Below are 10995 nucleotides of genomic sequence, written 5' to 3' on the forward strand. Positions count from 1 at the left end.
ACAGACCCCCGACTGTCGAAAATGTAGGACTAAAATTAAACTACCGGCTAGTTACTTCAATCAAATGTGTATATTTTTTATCCAATCGTGTTCTGGAGTCTTAAGCGACAAACCAATCATTGACAACTAAAAATAAAAATGACGTCAGACAAAACTATAAACACCCATGTGGGCCTTACTGACGTATATTTCGTGTTGTGGGTTTCCCCGTAGTCGGTTGGAGTGAGTATCTGAAGTAACGAGCTCTTTTTTATTAGACGGATCTCCGCATCGAAGTAAATTAAGGTAAAGTGGCACATAATATATGTGAATTATTTAATTTTATAATGGTCGTAGTGTAGGGTTGTGGTTCGTTCCGGCTGTTGAGGCGCTTAGTGTAACACCCTTCCGCACTGGGCCTGGTTGGACGTATTTCAAGCCTAGGCCTGGATAAATAACTAGCGACCTAGATATGAAAACGGAGACAAAAAGACAATGGACCGGTAGTTAGCTAGATATAACAGAATATATTTGTTATGTAGGTGTGTAATGTATTCGTTTGAAGGGACAAACTGTGTTAACTTTTTCTAGCCTAGCTATCGAGGTAAGTTAGCTTTCTAGCTATCTAGCTGTTCGCTTTCAATAGATTAAATGGTCGACAAGAAATTATGTGGTTTGCGTATGGACATGATCCATTTGAACAGAGCGTTGTCTTGTTACCCAGGGCCAGATTAAAACATGTAGGCCCGCAGAATATTTGTATTGGATACCGGCCAGCTAAACTGATCAGACTGTCTCCGTTTACAAGAGACTTAACAGTTGGGACTCGGAAATAATGGCGGAGGAGCTTCTTGACAGAAAATGTATTTTTATTTAATATGTGGTACTCTGGTGTAGATTGAGCGCCCCCTGGCGGTGTCATTGCAACCGTGTCAGACCAGTAGTTACCTGTAGCTTGTTGCATCAGTTTGAGAGCGATTATGCAATTCCTTGTGCTCAATCTCCTTTTAGCAATGTTCTGATTCTAAACTATTTAATTTAAAACGCTGTATTCCATAATCCATAAAGCTTTGATCGCGTTTTTAACTGTATAGGTAAGAAATGGCGCGTACCAAGCAGACCGCTCGTAAGTCTACTGGAGGGAAGGCTCCCAGGAAGCAGCTGGCGACCAAGGCGGCCCGTAAAAGTGCGCCCTCCACTGGCGGCGTGAAGAAGCCCCATCGTTACAGGTATGCCTCGACACTGTTGAACACGCATCAGCTTGTTTCCTCTTGGACCGGCCCCTTGTGTAAATGTTTGTCGCCATGGCGATGCACACTGAAGTGGCTCTTGAGGTGACGGTGAGCTGACCTCTGACCTCTGTACGGTGGCCCTGCAGGCCCGGCACGGTGGCCCTGCGAGAGATCCGGCGGTACCAGAAGTCCACCGAGCTGCTGATCCGCAAGCTGCCCTTCCAGCGGCTGGTCAGGGAGATCGCCCAGGACTTCAAGACCGACCTGCGCTTCCAGAGCGCCGCCATTGGAGCGCTGCAGGTAGAGGGGAGGGGACAGCAGTGTGAATGCGTGATGTGGCGTGCTCTGATTGGCCCTTGGGCCCTGACCGCTCCGTACCCGCTCTCTCTCCCTGCAGGAGGCCAGCGAGGCGTATCTGGTGGGGCTGTTTGAGGACACCAACCTGTGCGCCATCCACGCCAAGCGCGTCACCATCATGCCCAAGGACATCCAGCTGGCCCGCAGGATCCGTGGGGAGAGGGCCTAGGCTGGGGGCAGCGGGTTCTGCGTGACCCCCCCCCCCATACCCATACTCTCCACCCTTCTTGGATGTGTGTTTTTAAGAGTCATTTTATTTTTACTTTTCTGTTTTTGTAACGCTCAGTTTGTTATTTTTATTTTGTGAAGTGCAAGATCATTCTGTAGGATTTCCCTCAGGATGATTCTGTTTTGAACTCCCCAACCCCCCCCCCCCCCAGTGGTGGGCAGAATGGTCTGAAGAGGGGAAGCTAGGTGTCAGATTCCAGAAGTCCCATAATTCTCCATTTCTTCGTGTCCTCCATTTCAGAGGCGATGCTGCAGGGGTCTCTGGCTGGCTCCTCCCACCTCTGGGAGCTGCTGGCCCAAGTCCCTGCAAGGGGCACAGCTGTGATTGACAGCTGTGGTCATGTGATTGAGGCCCAGGCCTGGACCTCGTCCTGCAATAATCCTGCCCCCAGAACCTCTGATAAAACCCCTGGACACTGTCACCACCGATCTGTCTTTATGGAATGTGCAGGTCTGCTGAGTTCTGTGGCCTGCTTTTTATACATTTTTATTTTTTATTCCAGTGCAAACCTTGGCAGCTATAATTAACAACAAAGTGTTTTCCTGTCACATTGTAGTCTTTGTATTAAAGAACTTTCAGGGTATGGACTGGCTCTGGTCTCTCATTGGTGTGACGCTTGCTAGCAGTGCTAACCGCTACCCCTGTTTACCACTCATGCCCTGGGGAATGGCATGCCACACTGTAGATAGGTCTGTCTTCCTATCGCTAATGCTGCAAGAGGACTAGCGATCTTTACAGCACCCTCCTGTGCTGAGATCACCGTCACGGGACATTTGAAGTTATCAGAATGAGTAATATGAAATGGGTTAACTGCTGGAGAGGGTAAGGGCATGTTTACGGTTAAACATTCACAGAGTGTTTATAGTGAGCTTCCTGTAATCTTTGAGGTTGGGCCACATACTTTGAACTTCCTTGTGAATTTCACAGGCAGGACTGGGGGAAAAAAATCTGGATTAAGTGTGCTAAGAGTTTAAAGTTTGTTTCAAAAGTACTTTTTGCATTTTTTTATGTATACACAATATATTTTTAGGACACGTTAGACTTAACCATGTGGTAGTTTAACATTTTGATAATCTGTTAATATCACAAGCACGAATTTGACCTCGTTACATGAACAGTGGACAGGAAAGCACAAGTGAAAACGGGCGGGGCTGCTGCACGCTCATGTTCACCTCCCTCGCTGGCGACGGTGCTGCTTAATTTATCACCGACACTGCAGACGAGGTCAGTTCAATGTCATACGGCATGATGATGCGCGTGCGCCGCATTCTGGGCAGGCCGAGACGGGGCACCCCGGTCCAAACGCTTTGTTTTTAAATGCGCAACCTGTAGTCTCGAGGATACTACACGCACGTCAGTTTACATATTAAACGGGAGAAAAGGTCCTTAAACTGAGGAACACTTCAGCATGCGCACTGAGAATAGCCTTTGCTAAACATTTCACAAAGCTGAGGATCAGCGATAATTTCATAGTTACTCTAATGCCGCATTTGACAAGATATACACATATATGAAGCAGCTACCTAAAATATATACATTACAATCATATTTAAATAATTCATGGTAGAAAAGCAGTAAACGCCATGTAGATAAATTATCCACAACAAATATGGCCGCATGTTTCGTCTATCTTCGTGTCCCGGAGAAACGCGAATCTCTAAGTCTCCTCCTACCGCGCCGCATGTAAACAAGGTCAAACATAAATTGCCGCAGACAACGCCGTGTCCCGTTCGAAGGACAATAACCAAAAAGATCAACCGACGTATTCTGCACCAGCTGCAAAGGTAACTCAGTTTGCATTTGAATATTATCGCTAAAACAGCAGGCTGGGTTATTTCCCTCTGGGCTTGGAAGTGTCACGGCGCAGATGAAGTGAGAATGTTGACAAACGCTAGGATTGCAGGAGGCAGTGCAGAAGCATTGGGTTGCTATAGTCTCATAAATTGAAGCAAGTTTGGTAACATTTTGCATTTGGTATGCCGTGCATTTATTTATATAGTCGGCATAGACCGCTCTCCGAGAACATTTGTCGCAAAACTGCCAAACTATAATTGCGAGGCGAAAATTTTTGGTAGCCTGATGTCTGAAACCTGATGTGATAAAATACACATTTTAAATGGCTGTAAATGTATAATGGTGTTAATGTCACTGTGAACATCTACACTACTGTGATCGCCTATACGGTATACTTTAGCAATATCGTCTTTTTAATTTGGCATTTATTGATTATTTAAGAGATTTCCCTTCTTAATACTTATAATTGGAATCGTGGACCTTTACTGTTGGATACAACTCTAAATCACTGCAGCCCGTCTCACACGCAGTTCATAGCACAGATATGTAGACAAGGTTGACGATCGACTCTCTCCGACCATCTCCGGTGTTAAGTATTCGTTAAATGCAGCATTTAGTCTTATTTTTAAAACATTCTTTTAATCCGTGATTGATGTCAATGTCAGTGATGTCGATTTGCTTTTTAAAAAAAATCAGTGATGCGTTCTGAATCCGTTCATCAAGAAATGGGCGGACTGGTTTTATGTGTATGTGTGCGGCGGGATAATGTTTTGATAAACCGTGCAAGCAGAAACGGATATCTCTGAATCTCTGAATCCCTGGCCGTAAACTCTGGGGAAAACAATCCTGGGAAAAGCCTCGCGGCTTGCCACACTCCCACCGTCCTACCCCCCCTCCATCCTGCCTCTCCTCCGTCCTGCCCCTCCTCCCAGGAACTGACTGTCCCGCCCTCCGTTCTTTTTTTTCTAAGCAGGTAATTTGGTTTACTGACAGTTTATCGTCTTAGGTGACGTTTATAATGGACATCAGATAACTGAATTTGAGAGGCATCGCTTTGCAATAATAAATTAATCTTTTTAAATATGAAACCAGGCTGGTGAAAACAGCGCTCTGGATTACAGCCCAGAGGAACGTGACTCTGGGGGGCAGTCTGACCTGGCAGCGGTACCAAAAGCACACAGTGCACTCACCTGCATGGTTCTGATGACTGCAGACGTTTGGGGAGAGGCGCAGGGCTGCTGTCAGTGCGCCCCTGGGCTGGCCCGTCCTGCCGTGTGGCTGTAACTCACAGTCTGCCGCTCAGGGACTGAGAGAGAGAGAGAAAGACAGAGATTTATTTACAGTTTCTCACAGATGGCTGCAGAGGGTGGCTGGCAGGTGCTCAGACGCAGGTGCTCAGACTCAGGTGCTCAGACGCAGGAGCTCAGACGCAGGAGCTCAGACGCAGGTGCTCAGACGCAGGTTTTCACCGTGTTTTCAGAGCCCAGCGGACGAGGAGCAGAATGGAGTGCCTGCGGTTCCTCGTCGAGCCGGCCAAAGAACTCACGATCCGGCTGAAGGTGCGAGCCAGGAGCACACCTTACTTACCCAGAACACACCTCACTTACCCAGAACACAAAACAAACAAAAAAATCCAGTCACTGAACATTTATCACTTTTAACATGTTTTTGTCTTTACTATGGTTCTCTCTCCCTCTCTCTCACACTTCCTCTGTCTCTCTCTTACTCCCTCCCTCTCTCACTCACTCCCTCCCTCTCTCTCACACTCCCTTTCTCTCTCTGTTGGCAGGACTCTCGTGGGAAGGCAGAGAAAGTGAAGAAAGAGTCATTGGTGGAGAGCCAGTTATTTATCATGGAATTGGCCAGAGAGCTTAGCCGCCTCTGCCAGGTACACACACACACTCACTCACACATACACACATGCGCAAAAATAAACACACACACACTCACACATACACACACATATGCACAAACAGACACATGCATGCACAAACACATACACACTCTCACACACACTCGCACACACTCACTCACACATACACACATGCGCACAAATAAACACACTCACACATACACACACATATGCACAAACAGACACACGCTCGCACACACTCACTCACACATATACACATGCAAACAGACACACGCATGCACAAACACACACACTCTCTCACACATGCACACACACGCTCGCACACACACACTCACACATACACACATGCAAACAGACACACGCATGCACAAACACACACACTCTCTCACACATGCACATGCACACAGACACCGTCTCTCTCTTTCTCTCTCTGTGTAGCGGGCAGAGATTCTGGGACACATCTGGAATGGGGAGGACGTCTGGCCCCCCCAGGTGTGCCAGGCCTTCATCCTGGACTGGGCCTCACAGCTGGAGAGCCAGGTACTGCACACCTCACCTCACCTCACCTGGTACAGGTACACCTCACCTGGTACAGGTACTGCACACCTCACCTGACTGCCCCACTAATGTCTCGTGTTTTAAATAATAAAGTTTAAGTTGGGAAGGCAGGTCTGTCCTGGCAGACCCCATGCTCAGGCCTCCGCAGCTACTGCCAGATTTTTTTCAAACTCCCACATGATGAGCTTCTCACAGTGACTCGCACAGTGTGTGGGTGACACAGCCACACTGCCCCACCGATACACACCCCGTCACAGACGGCAGTGACACAGCGGAGGCTGGAACGCCAGAGGAGCTCATTCCGAGCCTCGGCCTGCACCTGTCTTTATTTAAACCCGTCTGCCCTTCAGATGACGGGCTGCCCAGACAAGCATGACCAGCGCGAGCCACAGGGGCGCTGGAGCGAGGAGGACGTGGAGCGGGCACAGGGCACCGTCACGGCGTGGAGCAGGGGACTGAGGAGCCGGCCTGAGGTCAGCTGGGAGGGGGGGGGGAGGGTGTTCAGTGTGTTCAGCTCTACATCAGAGCCATTACGCTACATTACATTATGTTACAGGCATTTCACAGACTCATCCAGAGTAACTTACACAACCTCTTACATATTTTTGCTGGACATTTACTGAAGCTGTTCAGATACAACAGCAGTGTCCCACCTGGGAATCCTACCTGGTAACCTTTGGATTACAAGCCCAGTTCTCTAACCAATGTACTACACTGCGTCATAGGTTATTAATATTAATAACAGCTTTCTTATGTTCACAACAGAGAATTAATGTTGCTATAGCGGAATTATTCCTGCTGTACTGTGTCTGTACTATGTCTGTACTGCAGTGTGGGTGTGCCACACGGTGTCAGTGCCGTGGTGCGTCTGTGCTACATTAGCAAGATGCCATAGAGCTCTCTCCCTTCCTCGTTCCCTCGTTCCCTCCCTCCCTCTCTCCCCCTCCCCTCCCCCTCCCCTCCCCTCCACCTCTCCCTCTCTCCCCCTCCCCCTCCCCCTCCCCCTCCACCTCCCTCCACCTCCCCTCTCCCTCTCCTCTACCTCTCCCTCTCCCTCTCCCTCTCCCTCCCTGTAGCTCAGCGTGTGGCCGGGGGAGTCGGTGGTTGTGACTCTAGATGACCTGGAGGCCCAGTGGAAGAGAGGGAGGATGCCGAACCTGCAGTCTGCCATGGAGCTGGTCATATGGGCCGTGCTGACTGAGGGGCTGGACAAGGTGGGCCCTGGGGCTGGTCATATGAGCTGTGCTGACTGAGGGGCTGGACAAGGTTGGCCGTAGGGCTGGTCATATGGGACATGCTGACTGAGGGGCTGGACAAGGTGGGCCCTGGGGCTGGTCATATGGGCCGTGCTGACTGAGGGGCTGGACAAGGTGGGCCCTAAGGCTGGTCATATGAGCTGTGCTGACTGAGGGGCTGGACAAGGTGGGCCCTAGGGCTGGGGATCAGTGATCAGCTTACAGCAGTAAACCTGTCACCTGTTCGCACTATCAGCCTGTGGATCAAGAGGTTTTACTCCTGCTGTGGTTCATGTAATGGAAGGATGCTGAAAGTAGGTTTTACATTATAATGACTACATTTCCCAGGTGCACACAGGAAGTAATCCCAGCTCTTACTCTGCTCTCTCACTGTTACAGGAAGCTGTCCCTCGGCTGTGGCTCACCAGGAAGCAGAGACGACAGAAAATTGGTGGGTTTGAGTTCTGGATATAACTAGAATCTGCCTGTCAGGTACATATTAGAGTGCAATAGAGGGTCTGTGATATGTCCTGAGTCTCTGTCTCTCTCAATTTTCAGCGGCTGCCCAATACATCCCCCACACAGGTAGGTGGCGCTCTAATCACATACTGCTGTATTTTTATGTTTCTTTAATGTTCTATTTCTTCACTGATGAAGTAGCTCTGTGATTTCAGTGTTCCCTCAGCTAGAAAAGAGGTGTGTGTGGGCACAGTGAAATATAAAAATAACTCACAGAATTTAACAGCTTTTTAACAGTCTGATGTCTATATGTACTGTACTACCAGCTGATTTTGTGTCACAAGAATGTGAGGCATCTATTTATGAACATCAAACTGTTAGAGAGCTGTTACTTAAAGATGATGTGCAGCAGTGCAGACTTATGAGAAGTGAATACATGCTGTATTTCCACAATTTTTTATGGGATGAAATTCTGAAATCCACTTTTTCCTTTGCTTTGCAGTGTGGAACTGGATCTGTGAAGCATCAGGTATTTTTAGCTTATTAGTGAATTATTTTATCCGACCTGAACAGAGGATGAATCCTTTCCTTCCTTATGCTTATAAATCACTGCACATATCAGACGTACTGCCAAAAATATGTCCGTCAGCCTGACCTCTCGGTGCACTCACTTCCTTCAGTGGAGGTGACCCTTGACCTGGACACAGCGAACCCCGACCTGCTGATCTCTCCGGGTGAGAAGAGGATGCGCTGTGGCTTCGAGAGGAAGGACGTGCCCAACTTCCACGGGCGCTTCGACGGGTGGTGGTGCGCGGTGGGCGTGGCGGGCCTCCGGTCGGGACGACACTACTGGGAGGTGGAGGTGGGCGAGAGGGACTGGCGTTTGGGCGTGGCCAAGGAGTCGGCCCTGAGGAAGGGCTTCAAGTCCCTGAACACGGACACGGGGTACCTGACCCTGCGGCTGGAGAGGGGCAGCGAGCTCAAGGCCCTGACCGTGCCCTACACCCCCCTGCCCTCCGCCCTCATCCCCTGCAAGGTGGGCGTGTACCTGGACTGCGAGGAGGGCCAGCTGTCCTTCTACGACGCGGAGAAGCGCTCGCACATCTACACCTACAACGAGGCCTTCGGCGAGGCCCTCTACCCGCTCTTCGGCACGGTGGAGATCGTCAGGGACCTGGTCATCAAGCCCGTGGGCGTCAGGGACCGCCCCTGCTGCTCCACGCTGTGTCTGCGCGCCTGAGCGCCCCCTACTGGCCACCTTCTCCAGTGCAACCGCACAGCGATCCAGCCAGGCCTGTGCTCACCGCGGGGGAGAGGCTGGAGGTCCACTGCTGTAAAGACCCATCATTCTTTAAGCGTAGCTGCCCAACTGTCACTGCTACCTCCCTGTATCTCCTTCAGCTCCTCGCTCAGTACAATCCGGTATAAGCTAGCTCATACTGTACTTCTGCACATGACTAAAAGACATCACTGTTCCATTGTTTTTGACTTGTGCAAGTCTAATCCTGCAATCATGATGCACTTTACGTGGTTAATAAATTGACCAGATTGAATGTGATTTTGTATTACTGTCAGTTTTTCTTTTAAGCATTTTCTACATGTTTGTTCACACACCCAATGCATATGAGAAGGAAAATATTACCTGCTCGTGGTTTGAGGACACTGACATTTAACAGCAGGACATAATATATGCTACCAGTAATAAGGCTGGTTTAAAGTGCTTTATTGAGTCCATATATTTCTGTACAGACAGAACTGAACTTAACAGGGCCATGCTCTGTATGGTCTAGCTTTTGTTGTTATCTAGGAATCAAGCTTCCAATATTTCCCATATTTTCATAGTTTGTTTGCAAACTGATAATAGCCTGTTATTTTTTAACAAATGAGAACTTCCATTTTAATTAACAACAATATGCTACATTTGACGAGCCTGGAAACAAGATAAATTAAGTTCAAGTGGGATTCAAAACACATAAATGTTTTATGTGTTTTGAAATGTAGGGTTATGCACCAGAATGAATAACTCGTACATCTTGTATCCATCTAAGTATTTACCGAAGCAATTTTTCTACCTTGTTCAAAGTAGGGTCCACAGGCCTGGTTTGTTCAAGCAGCACCCCTCTGTGATGAAAAACTCTTTCCTACAGTGGACCGACATCACACAGGCCGACATTCCATTGGGATTCATAATTTAAAATGTGAAAACATTTTAATGAGGCGTGAAAGCTGCTTCAAACTGCCTCAAACCCTCGGTCGAACAGCAAACCGGTTTTGGTTTTCCAACGAATTCGCCTGTGATTGGCCCCCGTCACCACGCACCGTCTCTTAAGCAATCCGAGAACTACGTTGAGTTGGTTTAACCTGCCGAAGCCAAATTTAAGACAAAGCTCTGACAAAACTGAAACGAAACGTTCAGTTTGTAAAAATAAAAAACCCACAATAGATTATACCACATTCGGATAAAACGTTATAATTTCAGCAATTTGATTTTTAGCAACCTGATTTCTCTTGCAAATACTATGTGTTCCTTCTGAGTCAGTCTGTATGCCATGCATAGTTAAAAACATTTTTATTTTCCTGAATAATCTTTATCATATCCAATGTGTCCCTCATCTCAGTATTCATGCTCACAGAAATAAAATGTTTATGTTTTCATTCCATATTATTACACACAAAAAGTGAATATTGACAGCCACCATCTCAGTTTAGGCTACTTTGAAATGTTTCATTTAGAAAAGATAAGTATTCGTGTTACTTAGAAATATCATCTGATAAAAATCCTGCTAACGTGACTGCGAGGTAACGAAGCTGAAGCGTAGCTTTAGCTTAAACGAAACTAAAGTGTAGCTTTGCTAGCAAACGATAAAAAGATCAGGAACTACAGTATAGAACGATATAATATAAAACACTACAACGTTACGTACAAGAAATCACTAAAGAGAAAAAATGTAAATAACCAAAATGTGGTTGAAACAGAGACTGGGTTGAAACGGTTTTTTTTGTGTGGTTGAAACGGTTGAAACCGATTGAAAGTGATGCGTTACATCACTCGCAGTGCTTACTGGGAGGTGTAGTTCATTCCCTCTTAAAAAGTTAAGTAGTCTCGTACCTTTGCCTTTTTTTAGTTTTTCAGATAGATTTTTTTGGCTCTGAATAATTTTTATAATCTCATAGGTAGATGGTTCGGTTCATGACTGAAACTATTTTATCGAGCGTATTTCTGACATGTCTATGGAGAAAAACGAATGGGAAATTTAAGGCCGTTGAAAAAGTGGGCGG

General features: G+C 47.4%; 2 protein-coding genes and 1 long non-coding RNA gene across 4 annotated transcripts; 2 read left to right on the forward strand and 1 right to left on the reverse strand.

Annotated features, from left to right (window-relative positions):
- Positions 1 to 128: 128 nt before the first annotated feature.
- On the forward strand, positions 129 to 2380 carry LOC135243855 (histone H3.3A). Its single transcript, XM_064315945.1, has 4 exons — positions 129 to 285; positions 1074 to 1208; positions 1358 to 1511; positions 1609 to 2380. The coding sequence occupies exons 2-4, from the start codon at positions 1081 to 1083 to the stop codon at positions 1735 to 1737; spliced, it is 411 nt and encodes a 136-aa protein (XP_064172015.1). The 5' UTR covers positions 129 to 285; positions 1074 to 1080; the 3' UTR covers positions 1738 to 2380.
- On the reverse strand, positions 1930 to 2942 carry LOC135243863 (uncharacterized). The gene is made up of 2 exons (XR_010326820.1): positions 2521 to 2942; positions 1930 to 2488 (listed from the first exon to the last, which is right to left on the reverse strand). It is a non-coding gene; the product is annotated as an uncharacterized LOC135243863 (long non-coding RNA).
- Positions 2943 to 3285: 343 nt separating this feature from the next.
- LOC135243848 (tripartite motif-containing protein 6-like) lies at positions 3286 to 9274 on the forward strand. Of its 2 annotated transcripts, XM_064315928.1 has the most exons (11): positions 3305 to 3581; positions 4382 to 4564; positions 5072 to 5150; positions 5381 to 5479; positions 5903 to 6004; positions 6373 to 6495; positions 7099 to 7236; positions 7657 to 7708; positions 7816 to 7842; positions 8219 to 8245; positions 8397 to 9274. In XM_064315928.1, exons 3-11 carry the CDS (start codon positions 5094 to 5096, stop codon positions 8954 to 8956), a joined length of 1185 nt encoding a protein of 394 aa, XP_064171998.1. In that variant the 5' UTR covers positions 3305 to 3581; positions 4382 to 4564; positions 5072 to 5093; the 3' UTR covers positions 8957 to 9274. The 2 variants fall into 2 exon arrangements, with proteins under 2 accessions (XP_064171996.1, XP_064171998.1); XM_064315926.1 differs by lacking the exon at positions 4382 to 4564 and having other exon boundaries at positions 3286 to 3581.
- The last annotated feature ends 1721 nt before the right edge of the window (positions 9275 to 10995 follow it).

This window comes from Anguilla rostrata, chromosome 17, assembly GCF_018555375.3.
Source record: "Anguilla rostrata isolate EN2019 chromosome 17, ASM1855537v3, whole genome shotgun sequence".
Taxonomy (NCBI): domain Eukaryota; kingdom Metazoa; phylum Chordata; class Actinopteri; order Anguilliformes; family Anguillidae; genus Anguilla; species Anguilla rostrata.